Source organism: Bactrocera oleae, chromosome 5, assembly GCF_042242935.1.
Source record: "Bactrocera oleae isolate idBacOlea1 chromosome 5, idBacOlea1, whole genome shotgun sequence".
Lineage (NCBI taxonomy): Eukaryota > Metazoa > Arthropoda > Insecta > Diptera > Tephritidae > Bactrocera > Bactrocera oleae.
In genome coordinates, this window is record NC_091539.1 from 1593873 (window position 1) to 1613837 (window position 19965).

At 36.5% G+C, this 19965-nt stretch overlaps 1 protein-coding gene across 10 annotated transcripts in view; it reads left to right on the top strand.

Moving 5' to 3' along the window:
* Positions 1-19965, top strand: part of Appl (amyloid-beta-like protein) — a 137827-nt gene that overhangs the window by 72270 nt on the left and 45592 nt on the right. For all 10 annotated transcript variants that reach the window (XM_070110531.1, XM_036359330.2, XM_070110529.1 and 7 more), the window contains one exon: positions 19503-19673. In XM_070110531.1, the coding sequence (XP_069966632.1) occupies positions 19647-19673 (27 nt within the window). In that variant the 5' untranslated portion in view covers positions 19503-19646. The remainder of the gene's footprint in view (positions 1-19502; positions 19674-19965) is intronic.

A 19965-nucleotide genomic window follows, 5' to 3' on the forward strand; every position in this document is an offset into this window, starting at 1 on the left:
TGACACTCAGCAACTTGCATACAACTTACGGCGCTTCAACGCTGCATTCCTTGTCGTCTCTATACAGCGCTCGTGCTCCGCCATAGCCATTGAACGTTCATTCCTTGTGCACTTTGCACGCTTAACTATTTGCTCGCCTCACTTGACTTGTACAGCGTTTTCTTATTTGCCATTGTCTCATACTGCGTGCTCCTTTTTGTGCGCTACAAAAAAAACATCAAATTTGTATTTTATTAGGGACTCAGTAAATATAAAAAAAATATTAAATGGCAACAAACGTTTAATGAAAATTATTGATTGATAGTTGTCAAATGAAAAGAAAAAATTTAAAAATTGTATAAAAACGATATCAACGCAAAATAATACAGTACAGAGTTTAGTGCAAAAACGTTGAAAAACATTTTTTTTATAAACTTCTGTTTTTTAAAATCTGTATGCGTAGCTCTGTCAGCACTTGTTAAATTTGCAAAGCATACCTTTAGGCTGATTACTAATACTAGTTATAGAAAAAATATTAATTTAGCGAACTAATTACATCAAATAGATCTACAATTACATAAAAGTAGAATAAAAAATATTTCAGAGCAATAAAATATATATTTTACAACTTACTCTTCAAAGCATACCTTTGGGATTGCAGACTATTTGGAGTACAAATGTAAGTGTTTTAGGAATGTTGCGATGTTCTTAATCCTTGAGCGATTATGAACCCCCCGCTAGTTCCAATTACTTACCAACTACAATATTTAGCGCGATTTGAATTTCAGAAGCCTTAAGTCGTAATAATCTGCATACGAAATTTTACCTAAATACTTATCCAAGACCGTTCGAGTGTTTTTAAATCAGCCTCGCAAGATATCTTCAGCTGTCAACTGTCAATGAAGGCGCTACTTTAAAGACAATAATATAATATATAGCATAAGCAGTAAAAGACTTGGTTACTCTACAACAAAGGAGTTAGGGACCAGGGACAAACAGCTCAGCGCCTGCAGACAACTTACGTCAATTGGAAAAAAGAGAAAGAGTGTGGAAATTTTTAATCGTAGTAATGTTTGCTTTTGCATGGCAGAAGAGCATAAAAATGCATTTGAAAAAAGTGTAAAAATTGGAGCCAGCACACAAGAAAGCACTGAAAAAGGGTAAAATATAGAAATAAGAAACAAAATAAGAAAAATGAGGAAAAATAGGAAAAAGGAGCATTTTTAAGGAGCTAAAAAGAGGACAAACAAGCAGCAGGAAAGCAAGTAGGCGACTGCAATTGCACTGGAGTCGGAGTAAGAAAACAGCAAAAGCTGAGTAAGAAGGCAGAAGTGTTGGAGAAAAAGTCAACTGAAGCCGCACATGAGGGTGCTTACTTGGAATTCTACTTATTTGCTCCACATTATGCAGGGATATTTGTTTTACTTGTACATTTTTATTATTTAGCTCAGCATATACACTCTTATGCATATGTATGTATGTGTGTGTGGGTGAAACTTAAATAGGGGAGCAAAAAAAAATAAAAAATAAAAAAATTGAAAAAAACACGATATTGAGGTTGAACGCGACTAACTAGAACTAGCGCATACGCCACTCCATATGTGCGCTTAGCTCCCAACGCGCACCGCCGCTTTCATGCAGATATACGACTATGCTCTAGACTCCGTTCTACTATGCAGCTACTAAAATATTGTAGTTTAAAGTTTAACGATGAAACTGTGGGTAAATATATTTTAGTGCTGTGTGTGCTGGCGTCCAGCATGCCATTACTCATTTGCTCTACTTTATTTTTTATATCTTCAAATAAAATGGCATTCGCTCCAAATGAGAAAGTTAAATATGTTTAAAGTGAAACAGCAGAAGTCCCACGTAGTAGAAAGACACACACAAATAAGAGCTTGTGAGGTAAGCAGTTGGCCTCGAGTAGCCGCGCTCTTGTCTGCCGTTGACTTTTGAGTGCTAAAAGGCATCTCACTCGCATTCTTTCTGTTTCTTTGTTATTTCTAATTTAGTTACTATGTCTTACTATGTACATACTTGCAGTTCTTTTACGCTCTTTCTTTGCGCTGATTTTAATTGTACTCCCTCTACATATAACTCAGTTGCCTGTTCAAATAATAAAAAAGTATATATATTTAAGCTAAACCTCAGACGAATTTAGTTTAAATTTATGGAAGTATACTTTTAAGCGCAACGTTTAATTTAAAATCATTTAAAAAGTATTATCGCTAATAATTAAATACTTAGCGGCATAAAACTATGCGTTATGCAAGTTAATAAAAGAAAAAATATAAAAAATTTTTAGTATTTCGAAAACCTTTACTTTTTTTAGCTCATTTATGAGTATATTCACATTGTGCAGTTAGTTTTTCATTAGAAATTGCATTTTTACCCCACCAAATTCACAAATATTTAACACTTGCTTCCATTCAGCTCTTTAGTACTGCTATTCAGCTGCATTTTCGCATATCAGCCAGCTAATCATAGTGTTCAGCGGCCTTGTGAGCTTTAATTCTATCATTTATAATTAATAATTACATTTCTGCCTCATATAATTGCAAAAGTTTAACAAACAATTCCATTTCGCTTTTTAGCAATGGTATTCAGCTGCTTTTTATTATACTCAGCTAACCAAAGTTTATACTCACCAATTGGTAAATTTTTATTTAGGCACTTTGATTCATTTTTTCATTTATATGTCGTATTCAGCTGCTCTAACAAGAAATACGCACTTAGCCTCCTATCTTTCATAAACAAATGAATTTTTTCTCCACTAATTTACAAGAATGTAACATTTAATTCTACTCAGCTCCTTACCACTGCTATTCAGCTGCTTTTTCCCACATTCTGCCATTCAATCATGGTGTGCAGCTGCTTTCTGAACCTATATTTTGTAAATCATGATTCAAAAATACATTTATCTTTTATCTAAATGCGTGAGCTTATGCCATTTCGTTTTTTAGCGCTCGTATTTTATATTCAGCTGCTTTTTATTATATTCAGCTGCTATGTATTATATTCAGCTGCTTTTTATTATATTCAGCTGTTATTTATTTTATTCAGCTGCTTCTTGTTGTATTCAGCCGAACAAAATCTTTTCACCAGCTTGCAAAAATTTTATTTTGCCACTATGATTAATTTTTTCATTAATAGTACGTCGTATTCAGCTCCACTTCTCACCAGAAATATGCACTCTTCCACCATCAAGTTGCGCAAATTTCATATACAATTCGATTCAGCTCTTCAAAACTCATATTCAGCTGTCAACGATCATATTCAGCCACATTCAGTTACCCAGTTATGTTATGTGTATTCGCTTATATCAGCGATTCGGCGCAAAGCGACAGTGCATAGTTCATGCCACTTTGCTTACTTAAGCATTGCATACTTACAGGCACTCTCTCACTTATCTATGCACTCACCATAGCACAGTCACTCAAATTGTAGTAATAATACTCATAATAATAGTGTTTGTACAAGTTTAATAACAGAGAATAATCGAGTAGACAGACGGAGTCTGCATACGAATGCCATTGCTTGACGGTTGTTGCTGTAATTATAGTTGTTGTTGTTGTCCGCAGCACACCATAATAACAAAAGTGCACATTTTACTGCATTGCCTTGTTGTTGTAACAGTTGTTGTTTGTTCAACTGTTGTTGACCAACGAAGCGCCAGTAAAACTATAAAAATTGAATGTGGCAGCTGGTAAATGGCAAATGGTGACTGAGTCGTCACCGTCGTCAACGCCAATGGATTTGGCACAGCAAAAGGTAATGCGACGGTGTTGAGGAGAGCTGTAGGGAAAAACTCAGTAGAAATGCATATGTATATGTATGTATATAGGTGTGTTCGAAGTGCCACTGAAATGACTGTAAATCTGTGTGAAGGGTGGTTGGGTTGGGGCAAGGTGGTGTTTTCTGCGCAATGTGTAGAGAAAATAATGTTTAAAAACTAGCAAAAAAATATGGAAAAAGTAAAAAAAATAATTAAAAATTAAAAATTACACAAAAAAAAATTTTATTTGTTTTTATGAAAAATATATTTAAAAAATTTTGTGTTACAGTTACAGCTGTGTTCGAACGGTTTTACTGCAGCTCATTGCATTCCATTTCTGCTAGTCAATCCGTACTTTTACATACACACATACACAAATAAATGAGTGTGTATGTGTTTGTGCAGTTATTTGCTTTGAATGTGCGCTTATGTTTGTTGCTGGCAAATAATTGCTGTTGCTTTTTTTATTTTTGCACATTTTAGTTGCTGTCGCAATTGGTGTCGCCATCGTTATTGCAATTTGTCTGCACCGCAGCAGCATTGCCAGCTGCTGTCGCGCTTGGTCAGCCACTTATGGCGTTTGTGTAGTCTCTTGCTTCTCTGCTTTTTACGTTGCTTTGTGTTCGACACATTTTCGGTATTTATTTTTTAAGTGCCAGCTGTCAATAAAGGGAATTTCGTGTAACTACAAATGTATGTGTGCCATGTGTGTGTATGTGTGTGCATCGTCAATAGCTTTTGTATTGAACGTACAACATCTGCTGACAGCCATGATTGAGTTGATTGAGTTCATATTGGAATTTACTGTACATTTGTATGTACATTACAAATACGCATATAATTTTCTTCGTTAGTTATTATATCTCTTTAATAGAAACTGTCTTCCTTGATCTTTAGCTCCATTGTGTGGTGTAAAAAAGTTAGCGCGTTTCTTCTGCTACTTTTTTTTTTAGCAGTTTGACACTATCTGCCTCTAATCATAGGCACCAAATTCGTCTTGCCCTGTTTCAAAAATAAATTCTCTTCTTCTTCGTTCTCTTGCTGCACAACATTTCTATTTTTATGATTTCCGAAAGGCTATGCGCTATTTTGAGTACAGGCTCTTCGAAAAATTATTAGCTTGCTCTGAGCTTTTTTTTTTATTGATCTTCATATCGATTGTTTCCAAGGGAAGCTTAGTTCGTTAGCATAATCTTAAGCTCTTCTATGTTCTTTCTTTAAAATTAGCCTACATAATACTCATTCTCTCAAAGTTTTCCTCTTTTTTCATTTAGTCTTCTCTCTTTCTATTTTCCTCTCTATCAATATTTTTCGTCTCTTTCTTTTCCAGGGCCTCGTAACAAAGTAATATTTAACTTGATTTCTGTCTCTCTTTTTTTCGTTGAGTCTTCTCTCTTTCTACTTTCCTCTATTTCAAGTTTTTGTCTCTTTTCCAGTGCCTTGAAAGAAAATATTTTTTAACTCTATTTCTGTCTCCTTTTTTTCGTTAAGTATTTTCTGTTTATAGAGAGGCATCTCTCTTTCAATCTTTGCTTTTCCATTTTTTCCAATGTCTCCAAACAAAGTATTTTTAACTCTATGTCTGTCTCTCTATTTTTCCCCGTTGAGTCTTCCCTATTTCTGTTTCCCTCTCTCTCTGTCTTCTCCAATACATGGACACATAAGATATTTCACTACTGTCGTGAATCCATTTGGGGTTTCTTACTTCCCACGATTGTATGAGAAATCACTATCCTTTAGACTTCTGCAAATCCCACTGGTACAGTAAAAGAGAACAATAAGTACGATCACGCCACTTGAAAGAGAAAGAAGCTTAAAATATCTTACCGTCCGACCGACCGCACTTTGCACTTAAATTCCTCCCGTTCTGCGCCACACATTGCCGCAACCGGTGAACACACACTGTGTGTATCAGTTTACATACTCATTCTGTTTGCTCATCTGTTTACACGCTGCTGCGGCAGCTGCCTCTCGAACTATTTGTCGCCGATGTCATTTTAATTTACTCGCATTTAACGTTCAATAACATCTCTGTTTGCTATTAAACGGATGTTGCATCAGTGTGTGGCAAGTATTATATTTGTGTTGTTGGTGCAGCCATTTGCTTGCACAGGCAGTCGATGAACTCAAATACTTTAATAACTGTGTACTTTGTCGACTGACAGCAATTTTTTGAGGATATTAAAACGGGATATTGACACTTGGCTGTTAAAAGGAGCTAAAAAGTGTATACTGTGCATGCGCCTGAAAGTATGTAATGACTGGAAATAAAAAGCGCGAACTTAAACGTGTGTAAAGCATTTGCTTGCAACTTTACGCACTTTTCGCTGTTGCGTCTTAAAATTCATGGCATACATTTAGGTGCACATAGCTTTAATAGCGCTTCGTCATTGTGTCTCGTACGTCATTACCTTAATTTGCAACGCCAAATGCTAAAGTAAGTGTTCTTGCCATATTTTTGTACAACTAAAAGTACTTTCAAAGATAAGCTGTAGACTGCTGCATACACTTAGGCACTTAATGCTCTAAACACGCCTTGTTGCTATACTTGCCTAAGTTCATTTCAAACTAATCACGCTGACTTGTTTTGCTTTCGTCTTGTCACTGCGAATTTACTTGTTGTCATTAACTCTTCGTGTCTTTGTTCGCACGAATGTTTTAAACAAATTAAATTTCATTTGAGCGTGATGTGATTCAACTTTCACACGACTTCACTGCACTTTTTTGTCTTTTGTCACTCGTCACTTTTCCTCGGCGCTGCTTTTTCCCTTACAGTTGGCGCACAAAGAAGTTGTGTGCTACTTTTTCATTTGAGAAGTTTGCCATGCTGCAACTTAGTGCAAAGAAATTGTTGCCTACATTTTGGCGTGGAGTAAATTACATTTAATGAAATCCGTAATTCGTCTTTCGGGGAACCGCCCGCGCAAGCAACTAATTTGTGCTGATTTACAAGAAAATTTAATGCCTCGACAGCAGACTGACGCTAGAGTTAGACATGATCGGGGGGCGAGCGAGACATCAGGTGACTAGGCTGTGTTCAATTAGCTATTGCGGAGAAAGCGACAGCCTTCTTTCGAGCCAAGCGCACTGGTCTTTTTACTTTTCCCATCAGCGTTAATGCGCTTGCAGAAAAGTGCTCACGCTGCCTGAAACTTTGCTGCCATACAACTATGAAACTTGCAGGCTGCTTCTTCTTCTGCATTTGGTTACTGTAACTTATAACTTTTCCCGGCACTCGAACTATTTATTGCGAGCGGCAGTGTAAATCAGCGCCAAACTTTTACTCATTTTCTGCAAGAATTTTGCGAAACTAAAAAGTTTCTTTGCAAATATATACATAGTAAATGGTGGCATATGGGAAGCGGCATGCTTTTAGGCGTGCAGGTGTGCATTCGCCAAGTATTCGATTGTAAACACGTTTGTGGTAGCAAATAGCGTGTAGAAGCGTTTGCCTGGCAGACAAAAGCAAACGGTGAGTGGCGGTGTGAACGCAGCAGTAATATGTCAGCATCAGCAGCAATAGTTGTATAGCATAACTTTAGGCTGCTGCACGCTTGAAGAACGTAAATTAGTAATTAAATTTATTTGACTGTCACAAGACTGCCAACGACACACATCAGTCGCTCGGCTAGACTGACACTGATGTACTGACAAGGAACAACAGCTGTGGTGGGGAAAGCAGAAAGCAGCGCCTGTGGGTAGGCAAGTATAACAGAAAACTTTTAGTGAAACTATTTTGACACATATTTTATACAAAAATATGTTGTTGGCAATGGAGAAAGAGTGTAGTGGAGGAAGCGTGAGAGCTTGCGTTGGGTAACAAATAATAGCAATTACCATTTTTGGCATAGTTTTTGAAGTTTATTAACACAGCTGATCGAACAGTGGCAGCAAAGAGAAGAGAAGTGTAGAGCCTGGCAGGTGAAAATATATTTTGTAATTTACATACAAGCTAGAAAATGAAAAGCTTTTGAAATTTTAAGAAATTCAATTAAAATTGCTGCATACTTTTAGGCGCACCATTTTTTGGAAAAATTCTTAAGCATTGAAAATCTCTCAAAAATAGCTATTTTATTGCTTTTGACTCAGTTAGTATTTATTAAATTAGTATTGCATACTTTTTGGTGCAAACATTTAATTCTCTCCCAAAACTGTATTTATTCAATATCCAATCCAAGAATAGCGCTTTTATTACCATACAATAAGTTAGTATTTATGGTTTTAGAAGATGATTCATCAATTATATCCACCGCTGTACCCAACTTAGTGCTGCTATGCATATATAGAATTTTTGCATCTTCGCCTGATGGACTACGCTGTCTTTGTTTGACTCTTTCTAAGGCTTTAGCTTTACTTTGCCTTAACTATTATAAATTTCAAATCAAATTCCATTTTCCATTTTCGTTGTTATCAATTCATTCATACACATATTGCATACCTTGAGGCGTTTTACAATTGAACATCTCCTGCTTCACACAAACACTTTTCCACTTGCAATAATTCATATGTATATTCTTTTGTTAGCGCTCCTACTTCAGCTTTTGCCACTGATTACAACTTTCAGAGAAGTGGGGAAAGAAAGAAATGGAAATATATATATGTATGAGCATAGAAGTTTATGAAAGTTTTCAAAATAAATTTGCGAAAAGCTTAACACAATAGCTGAGCGTTTCCAGCGCACCTTCTCACCCATAAAGCAGCGCAAATTGCACAATATGTCAAGATCGCGCGAAAAATGTCAATAAGTTGAATGAATGGCACGAACAATGGCACGTATTTGCTGTGTGTGTATATGTGTGAGTGTGTGTGACAATGAAGATGTTAACTGTACATGCCATTGTGCCAGCATAAATACTTGTCGGCATATCGATATTTCAAATCAAGCTTAAGAATAATGTAACCTGACTAGCGGTGACCGTCGGCAGCAGCATACATTTAGGGGCAGTGGAAGAAGCGCTAACTTTAAAAGAAAGACATAAACTTTAGTGGCTTACTGACTGAGCAAAGCTAAAGTGTTTTGAGATGAGGAAACGGAATCGGCGGAAGTGGGTGTGGAAGAGAGACAGTTGAAGTACGCAGAATGAAACGAGATGTGGTGGAAAATTTAAAAGAGCGTTTAGATGCGCGCAGAAATGTATGCTTCATCAGCTTATAAAAAAAGTTTATTAATATATATTAATATATATATATAACATAATATATATATAATATAATTAATACGAAAACATTTTTGGTGATATTTTCTTTGTGACACAACACACAACTTAAAATTGATAACCATTACAAAACATGCGAAATTTTCCAAATATATTTTTATAGCCTGAACAAAGTATACTAAGTTTGCTGCGATGTTTGTAATACCCAAAAAAAACAGCAGAGAATCTATGAAGTATACACATGAATGATCAGCGTGACGGCTGTCCCTCTGTTCGTCTGTGCGTATATATGAATCGAGTACTTGTATGGAAAACTTTTTTATTTGACGTAATAACTTCACGAAATTTCACATGAGTTATTTTCTAAGACAACAATGTAATCTCCGAAGAAATTATTCAAATCGGACCACTATAGCATATAGCTGCCATACAAACTGAAAAATCGAAATCAAGTGCTTGTATGAAAAACTTTTTCATTTGAGGAGATATCACGAAATTTCGTACGGGTTATTTTCCAAGACAACTGTAGAATTTCCGATGAAATTATTCAGATCGAGGCACTATAGCATATAGCTGCCATACAAACTGATCCATCAAACTTTTAAGTTTCGGTACAACCGGAGTTAACGTTGTTTATTTTTGTTTAGAAATTTTTTCATATTTTTTTTTCACTGAAAATATTATATGCCGCTAAGGACACTTCTCTTTCTAGATTAAATAAAAAAAACCAAAAAACATTCTTATTACAATATATGTATGTATAAAAGTAAATTTAAATATTTATTTATGATTTTATAAATTTTTCATTCAGGGAATTCCTTATTTTATCACTACTTCTGACAATTAAAACTCAAATTGAGCAACGCTAATTTAAAAATTTTAAATTAAACTGAATTTTTAGCAATTTGTTTTCTACAAAAAAGTATCAATTTACGCGCAAATAAATCATAACGACAATTTTGTGTGAAAATGTTTTTGTGCCAAATATTTGACACATTTTTTGCCGATTTGCGGCGCAAAGTTAGTTCATTTTTCATGCGCCGCAGGTTTGTGGCAAATAGACGCCGCCGAAAACAAAGCATGCCAAATAACAAAAACAATAACAAAAAAATAAATTAAACTCGCTAGCAGAACTTTGCATTATTAACATTTTCGCGTTGGCCAACTGACGCGCTGGTGCAAAAATCAACACAAATACACGCACACACACAAGCCCAGCATGGATTTTTTCCTGCATATGTGCGCTGGCAGCATTTGATTAATTTTTTATGCAGCGTTAGCAGCAGTTTGCTGGCAGTTTTATTTGTTGCACTTTTTCTGTTGTGGCTGCAAATGTGTGGCAACGCCATGCATGTTAATTTACATGTGTGTGTGTGTAACTGGTATGTGGTGCAGCAGCTGCACATAATTTAAAAAAATTTGAAAAACAGCAAACCAGCACTGCCACACCCTCAAACGCCCCTTATGCACCCTGCACCGCAACAGCCTCATTTTAGTCGAGCTGCCTGCTTTTTCGCGGCAAGCAAGGCCAGCGTTAGTGTGGCGGACAGCGTCAATATGCTGCGAAATTAATTGTTGTTTAGCGCTTTTGTTGTTGTTGTTGTTGTTGTCGCTGCGCAACAGCTGCAATCACCAACTCACGCCTGGCAAGATTGCTGCGCGCCGCTTGGCTGCGGTTCTCATAGCTAGAATTTGCTGTGTTTATTCATTAGTTGCTTGTTGTTGTTATAGCACAAAGTTTATTTTTTGGTTTTCGCTTTCTTTTGCGCCAGCAACATCATTATGCTGCCTGCCTGTGCTGGCGACAGTCGCTGCGTGTTGCGTCAATTGCGGTCGCGGCTGAGCTAAATTTCACCGCAGCGGCGCAACTAACGGCACTGGCAGCTGTTGTGGATAACAACAACGATAAAAACAACAACAAGCAGGCAACCAAATAAATGCATGCATCAAAAGCAAACTTCTTCTTTGGTGGTCACCCTCCAATCTGACGGCCTGCCGTGCACGTTCATTATTTCGACAACATGAAATAGAAAAAAAAGTAAACCAAAACTAGGCCACGCCACATTTTTGCGTATGCTTAGATATGCGTGCTTTTGTTGTGGCGCGTGCGTTTGCCATTGCGTATACGCAACATTCAATTTCACGCAAAACCAAGGTAAACGGCTTACACCTTGCTGTTGCTGTTGTTGTTGTTTTTTACGCATTTTCAGCGCAAATTAACATTTAATATTTTCCACTCAACTCTGCGAGGTCTCAATTTAGTTGAATTTTCTACAAGCAAACATAGTCTCATACTAAAGTTTTCTCTCGCTTTTCGAGTTGAAATTTTTTTTGGTTTTAACTCTTCACATTTATATAAAAATTACCGAATTTCACGATATTTGACTCAAAATTTATTTTAACGCTTAAGGAAAGCATGTTGTCGTTTAAGACTTTTTTTTTTAAACGCCAATAATGACCGCAAAATATTTTTTTTAAAGTTGATAACTTTCAATTGACCAGAAAGAGGACTCTCCACAGCTTCTAGAACACTTATCAAATTTTTTTTACGAAATGAAAATTTTAACTCGAAACTTTAATTTAAAAGCCGCTAGATGTTAAAATTTTTTTTTAGTCCAAATTTTTTTTATTTTTATAAAAATACAAATTTGGCCCTCAGGCATTTTCCTACAAATATTCTTTTTTTTATAAAAATACAAATTTGACCCTCAGGTTAAGCAAAAAAAAAATTTTACGCTGCTTATACAAAAACAAAACAAAAGGTTGCCTTGGCGTATTAGCCTTCAGTCACGTAGCCTGAGCAACATAAAAAATCGCCTATTTCCATTTATATTTACAATACAACAACAAATAAATAAAAATAATTTTTATTTTCAGTTGCACACATATTTATAATTACACATATCTATATATATATTTTTTTATATGTATATATATGTCTGTATATGAGCACAAGTATCAATGCAGCGCAACACTTTTTTCCATGGCCCAATGGATTTCACCGCTTCCGCTTTTATTTATAAATATTTTTATGCTAAATGCACTTCCTTCCTCTTCACCTTCCCCTACGCCTACCCGAACCACTCGACCTTTTCACGCTTATTTGCGCAGTTTGCTTGCTCATTCGTGCAGAGTAAATTATGTCGACACACACGCACCTACATGCATCTACTGTACAAGAGGTAGGCATATGTGTGTGCGTAAGCATGCATGTAACGGTTAATAAATCACGTATCTGCATGACACATGCGGAGTTAAGCAGCAGAACCAGTACGAGGAGAGCAAAAATGGCGAAATAATATTAAATTATGGCAGAAAAAGTGACGTGAAGGAGAAAAAATAAAAAACAGCAGATAACAAAAACAAATTAATTGCAGAAAGTCTCTAAAAAATAACATTAAATTAAAAAAAAAAAGCAATCGCAAAAATTGAAGCAAAAAGCAGAAAAGCAATAAAATATAACTTGAAAAAACGCGCCATATAACAAAATAGCTGACAAAGCAACAAGCAAGCGCACACACAAACACAAAGAAACCGCAGGAGCTCATTAAATGCTTGTAAAAGTTGCTTGTCAGCGCAAGATGCGAGGAAATCATCTAAAAAAAATTTACAATATAACAGCTAAGTAAATAAAAAACAAAATCCACAACAACTCTCGCCGCTAAGCAACCGCAGCTGCCTAGCAGCGTCAACAACACACACACGCACGCACCTACTGACGCTACCTTTGCGTCTTTGCACGTCAGCTGCGCGCGTTCACTCGCATTCTTGTGGCCGTGGCTTGTTTTCATTATAAATTAATATGTTATGCACACATATACAGCTAAATATCGCATGCGAGTACACACACACACAGTCTGGCAAAGACGCGGCAAGAGAAACTTGTTGTGCGCGCTTAGAAGCAGCTTATTTACGCGAGAATATGGCCGTGGCATGCTGCAAAGTGAAGCCTGCAAATAAATTGTAAAAAGTATATATATAGTAAAGATTTCTACAAGGTAACCTTAGCTACAAAAAGGAAAATGTTCATTGAACTCGGCGTAGAAGAGCAAGATCCGCGTTTTACTAAGTATATATGTAAAAAATGGGTAGTCTTCAAAACCGTAAACCAGCTCCATGTTTCTAGCTGAACCTTACTTTCGATTGCCAACCAAGTTTTAGAGTTAGTGCCTTAGCCACTGTAAAATTCTGTGCCGCAGCATCAAATTTTCAGTAATTTTCGATATTTTAGTTCACTCATCAATCTCAGCTTAAATTAAGTCTTAGGTTGTGGCAGCGTTCCACTCAGCATTACAGTTACAGTTATTATTCTAAATGCGGTCGGTTTCTTCCTTGGCCACAGTCGCACTTAGGGTGCGTAATCCAGCTCAAGTGTCTGCCACACTCATGGCCTGAGCCTCGGCTTCTTTGCTGTTTCCTCAAAGCAACAGCTTTCATCACCGTCTTTATCTTTATCTTTCTCACGTTGTCTCGTCCAATAAAAGTAGCTTTATCGGTGCTGCATAAACCAATATACATACGTATCTGCACACACTTTAGCTGTCTCGTAAAGTACAGCTGAGCTGTTATCAACGGTGTGAATCTCGCGCATTTTCTTGTAGCCCTTAGCCTTTTGCTACATTGTTCCTCCTAACACAGCATCCGATTTCCGTTTGAAATTTTTTTGCGCTCACTTTCACTTTGCTGCTTTTGGCTTTAAGTTGTCCACTCTTTCGCACTCGCAACGCCAAGCCAACCCTCGCGCTTGCTGGTCACTTTTCGCTTCGAAGCACAGTCATGAATTCGTCCGTCCACTTAATTCTTGTATCAGCCGTCATACTTTTAGTTTGCTGCTTTATCACTTCGGTTACTTTGTTTGTTCTTGTTTTTGGTGTTTTTTTTTGTATTTGTTGTTTGCCGCCTGCAGTGCTGTTGCTGTGGTTTGAGTGCGCCAAAGTTGCTGTGATGCTCAACACTTTTTCACGGATTTGTGCGAACTTTTTTCGGCGTGCTTTATTGTTTTTTGTTGTTTTTTATAAGTTTTTGGTTCTTGTGCAGCTTCTAGTTGCTACTATTTAATTCGCTATTCTGTATTTGTTGTTTTTGCTTTTTGCCGCTTAAAGTTTGAAGGCTTGACGCCAGCGAACAATGGCACTCTGCCACTAGCTTTTCAACATCTTCTTTGTTGAATTGGAATTGGAAAAGTGCGCGTACAGACAAAAGTGGATTTGCGCAAGAAGCGAGCTAATGCTTTGACGCCCACATAGCACAAGTAACACAGAACTCAGCGAAATCCACTTGAGTGGCTTGACAAAGACGCTTAGAAATGCTTAAGCGCCTAAGCTGTGGCAGGGAAGGCGTGCAATTGCGTAAATTAAGCCAAACACGCAGCAAGCTTTCGCACATCTAAGTGGACGGTGTATAAAATTTTTTTTTTTTGAAATTTACGCCAAATTATTTAGAAACTTATTGTATCTGTATTGTGTCCACAAAGACCTGAACTATGTGCAGTCTTTAGGTAGATATTGAGCTTCTTTTTTTCCATAATGTTGTTATTATTTTAGCGTTAGCAAATATTTCTGAAATAGTTTGGAAGTATGCTGACGAGTTGGCAGTTCTTGCCCGGCTAAAAATCCGTGTCCGTTGCGGTCGTGGTTATGTTTTTTTCCAACTTCAATCTTTTGCAACGCTTATGCCTTAAAATTATTTCAAGAAACCTGCAAAATTTGTTTCTAAACTTAGTATTTCCTTCGCTTATAACGCAGAAACATGCAATTCTCAACTAATTTATAGTATCTCTCATAAAATTTTCAACATTTAAAAAGTGTTCGCTAGCAACCGCACACGCTGAAGAGCACACTGTTCTGAGCTCATTGCTGTGTCTATAATTCTCAACAGGTTTATGAAATCTTATAATTCTATATAAAGTATATTCGTGTGAGCCTTTCTAATAATTTTATAGCGGATTTTATTGATCCGCCTGAGGCTGTGTGCCTTTGCTGTGCTTTCAGCTAGAATTTAGCCAACACCATTTTAGACTCGATGAGGGGTTAGTGAATGGTTACGCATGTCCATTTGTTTATCATTTCGCGGAAATAAGATAGTTCTGGTTTAAATTTTACATCCTAGAGACTTAAATGCGCATTGAGCTTTATTTAATATTTATTATTATTAACAAAATGCTCTGCCTTTGACAGCTACTTTTATTGCCTGCGGTACAAGTCCGTAAATAACCCATTGTCACTTTTTCAACACTTTCTCCCCATCAACTTTTGGAAAAAAAATAACTTTTTTTGTCATTTTTTCATGCCAAATTAGTGTTAAACTAATTGGAAGCAAACTAAAAAGCAAAATTCCACGCTCAATGTCACTGATTATTTGACTTATTGGTGTTGTTGTACGTGCCTGCAGCCAAATTCTTTTAGCGTGGCCAAAACAAATGACAAAAAAAAGCTAAAAACAAATTTTTTTTATTTTTTTCTATGCTCACTGCCTAGAATGCGACTCGCTGCTGCATTTAACCGCAATAGTGTAATTGCGACAACAACAAACAACGCGCTTAAGCAGCTGAAAACTAGAAAACAAAACAAACAATAATAAGTGTGGACACAATAAGTATAATGAGGCTGCTGCGTGGGCCGGCGGCAGAGCAACACGAGGCGTATGAGGCGCCCAGTTCGGTGGGTGACAGGATGCGTGCTTCGTTAGTTGCGCTTGGTAATCGTTGCTAGGCGCGCGCGTATATATAGTAGTGTGCGAGCATCGCTCTGCAAACAACTCGCTGTAAATGCGCGAAAAGAGCGACTAACATTTTAATCTACTTAAAACCGAAAAAATAGTAATAACAACAAAACCAGTCGCCTTAAAATTAGTCGTAATATGTAAGAAAGGCAGAAAGCTGCAAAAAAAAAAAGACGAGTTGTGGCTCCCAAAATTTCCTTTGCATTCAAGACCCCGCCGCTGTTTCCTCTACTCAGCTCTCACTACACTTAGCATGCTGTACGCCCCACGAAATAAATTCGGAATTAAGCTGCGTACCACTACTGCGAAATATTCTTTTTGGAATACTGTGTCATTAAGTCCATGCGCAATTATAATAACTCATCCATATAATATATATATATATAAATGGTATATATATAGATTGCCCAATTAGAATTGCTAAGCAATTTTCCTTTGTTTTCTGCGCTTTATTGTCATATTGTCAACTTTTGTTGTCTGCTATTTGTCTTCCGTACTATTTTTCTGCACTCTCAGCTTTTTAGCGCTTTTCCCAACCCACTTAAATATTCCGCTGTATGTGTGTGTGCATAGCAGTGGGTGCTTCTGTGTGTGTGAGCCTATTTCATGCTTAGCATACTGAATGACAGCACAATGGCAACGCATAAAATTTGTTGTAAACAATAATTTCTTCGTGAGCAAAAACTGTTACAAGGCCACATACATCCGCAGTGTAACAATAACAACAACAACCACAACAAAATAATAACAAAACTAAAAACCCAACAAAACAATAAACAAAATAATAGAGGCATTCGTTTATTCATTTTTAGAAAACATATGCTCGCAATGCAACAACAAAAAGCGCTTAAGAATACACACACACACACACATTCACACATGCGCACAATGCACGCAATACTTCTTGGTTTTTACTTGCAATTGTGATTAATAGAAATGCGCATTAGCATTGCGTATGACAATGCGACCGAATTAACAATGCAAATGGACATGCCGCTATGAGTATAATGGACAACAACAACAACAGCAAAAAATAAATAACAAATAAGCCACGCACTCAGCAAATGCATTACTTATATAGAACTGAAGTGGAACTAATGAGCGCAGACCACTGCTGCTGCACACCGGAAGGAAAGGAAGCAAAGCAAAGAAAGCGCGAAAAATGCAGCATTTATGGTCGACGAATTTTTCAAGGAGTAAACGCAAACCGGTTAAATGCACGGTAAACTGTTTTAGCGTAAGAAAAAGGCGTTGACGAAAAAGAACTTAAAACTACAATATAACTATAAGTTCACGTGACACGCAGCTACATTGTAGAGTGAAAAAAGATGAGACCAAAACTATAAAGACAGTCTAAAATTCATGCTAAAGTTACTAATTTGCTACCGTGGTAAGGTTGCAAATCTTGCCGCTAACTGTCCAAGTAGTATGGAGTCAGAAGAGCTGGAAACATCTCGGCACTTTCTTCAACATCATTCACCTATTGCAAGTCTAAAGCTGAAACATATCGGCAGTTATAACTTTAGCGAACCTGATAAAATAGACGGAATTCATATTAGCCATTTCAACATTTTTTATAGCACAAAGTATGATAAAAAGATCTTTAACTTGGTTTTGATTAATCAGTTTATATGGCAGCTATATGCTACAGTGGTTCGATTTGAACGAAGTTTTCGAATATTGTATAATTGCTTTAATTAATCATAAATGCCAAATTTCTTGTAGATATCTCGTCAAATAACAAAGCTTTCCATACAAGCAATTGAGCCCGATCGTTTAGTTTGTATGGCCGCTATATGCTATAGTGATCCGATATCGGCGATTCCAACAAATGAGCAGCTTCTTGGTGAGAAAAAGGCGTGTGCAAAATTTTAGATCAATATCTCAAAAACCGAGGTATTACTACGCATATATATGCAGACTTAGGTCTTTTGCAGTTGCCGTTGTAAAGTGAAGAGGTGAGAGATATGAGATTATATGAGATGGAATGAGATGAGATGCAATGAGATGGAATGAGATGAGATGTAATAAAATGAGCTGAAATGAGCTAAAATGAGATGCGATGAGATAAGAAGAAATTATTTCTATCCAACGAGGATGGTACTACAAATTTTCGATCGCAAGTAATGCAAGACATTTGAAAAAATAGACTGAAACGGTCTCAAAAAAGTCTGCACCTCGTTACAAAACTCTTATGGTGAAAATTTTCTTATAACATGTCTACTTTGTGAAGCTTCGAAGTAGAAATTACACATTTTGGAGAGTCTTACTAAGGCTTTAGATTAGATAACAAGAATTTAGACTGAACTTACTAACTACAATCCATCCTGGCAGCCTAAAATCATATTAGTAAACTGTGTTTCTGCTCTTTCTCTCTCCTTTTAACTCTCATCCGCGCCTGTCTACAACACATGTCTGGTTTCATCCTCACTGCTTAATTGCCACGCAGCGTTTTACTCTGCGATTTCGAAATTAATTTTTTTTATTTATTTTTGTTTTTTGTGTTTGCCCACAATTAAATGATCATCAATCACACGCTCTGCGCCTAAGAGCGTGCACACGTGTGTGTGCTCAAGTCTACCACATGACGCCGCTTGCCGAAGTGCTTACAAGCATTAAACAAGCAAATTGCATGCGTACAAATATGCAGTAACAACAAAACTAGTTGATGACTGTCAGAGCACGCAATTTTTCGCATTTTTCGCATTTTTTCACTTTGACAAACATTTTTTGGACGCTTTGCGTGTTTGCGTTAACCTTTTTGAGGTTCACTGATTCGGCTATTTTTATTCGATTAAGCGTTTGTTCATGAATATTTCACATATTTTTCTGATTTAGATTAAGTGAGTGCGTCGCAACTAGTTAAATTGGAAAAAAATGTTCGTGCAAAAAAAGTCAGCAAATTTCGGTTTGCATACAAAAAAAAAAAGTTTTCAATACATATTTGTAATGGTGGTATCTAAACAAGTTACGTATTTATTGAAGAATTATTAAAAAAAAATGTATTAAAAAACTTTTTTTTATAATAAAAAATTATTTTTTTATTTCTATTATATTTTTATTATTATTTATATATTAAAAAGTTTTTTTAGGTTATATAATAATTTTTTTTTTTTTTTTTAAAAAAAGGTTTTGGATAACTTAAAGAGCATTAAAATAATATTTTTTGCTTTCAAAATAGTTCCACGGTTCTACCAAAAAAGTTTTTTTTTTCATTTCCACTTTCCTTAAAATATACAAATTTAAAACTGCATTATGCCAAAAAAAAAATTAACGTCTAAAATTGAAAGCCACAAGTCACTCAACCAGCAGCAGTAATATTTTCCAAGTGAAGTCAGCGCTAAGGAGGCTAATGGCAAATGGCCGCTGCTGGTCATGTGAAATTAGGTTATCACGTTTCGAAATTGGCTTTACTGCTTATTAAAGTGAGCATTAAAAATTAGCTTTGGCTGCTAAAGTGTGCGACAAATGTGCGGCGACACGGCACGGCACTCGTGCGCCGGCCAGCGGACAACGGGGCGTATGATTGATGTTGATTTCGAATTGGAGCGTGAATGCACCGCAAAATGGCGGCGAAAGCAGGGAAATGACCATAAATGAAAGTGCGAATAAAGAAAATTTAAGTTTAAAGCAAAAGCTATTTTCTTCGACAACTTTTGTGTAGTGAGAGCAGAGTAATCAGGCATATCAAAGTGAAAGTTGTGAAAACCAAAAAAAAAAATACTTATAAAAAGTTATATTGGTTTAGTACAAACCTTTTACTTTATACCTTTTTTTTACAATTTTTAAAATTGTTCTTTGACTTGTTTATACTTGATGTACATATTTTATTTTTCATTAAACGATTTTTCCATTTTTTCGTGTGCTTTCAGGCCGCATCACCGCGTTGGGAGCCACAAATTGCGGTGCTCTGTGAAGCTGGCCAAGTATTCCAACCGCAATACCTCTCCGAAGAGGGACGCTGGGTAACGGATTTGAATAAGAAGACATCAGGCGCTACATGCTTGCGTGACAAAATGGATTTACTGGACTATTGCAAAAAGGTGAGTGCGAAAACTCGTAAAATTTAAACAAAATGATATGAAAATTTAATGAAATTGCACAAAAAAAGTATGTGCTTCAACCTTAATATTGCAAAAACTACAACTCTGCAACGCTAGCGAGTACACCTAAACCCAGTGCGCTACGAAAAGGTGTGCAAAATGGGTCAACTGTCAAAAGGCTGCAGAGTAAAAATTTATTAAAATTACTTTTGCATATTTATAACCAATGCAGACCCTTTGCGCTGATAGTTCACTACTTCGTAAATACCTTGCGAATACGTGTATATCAGCA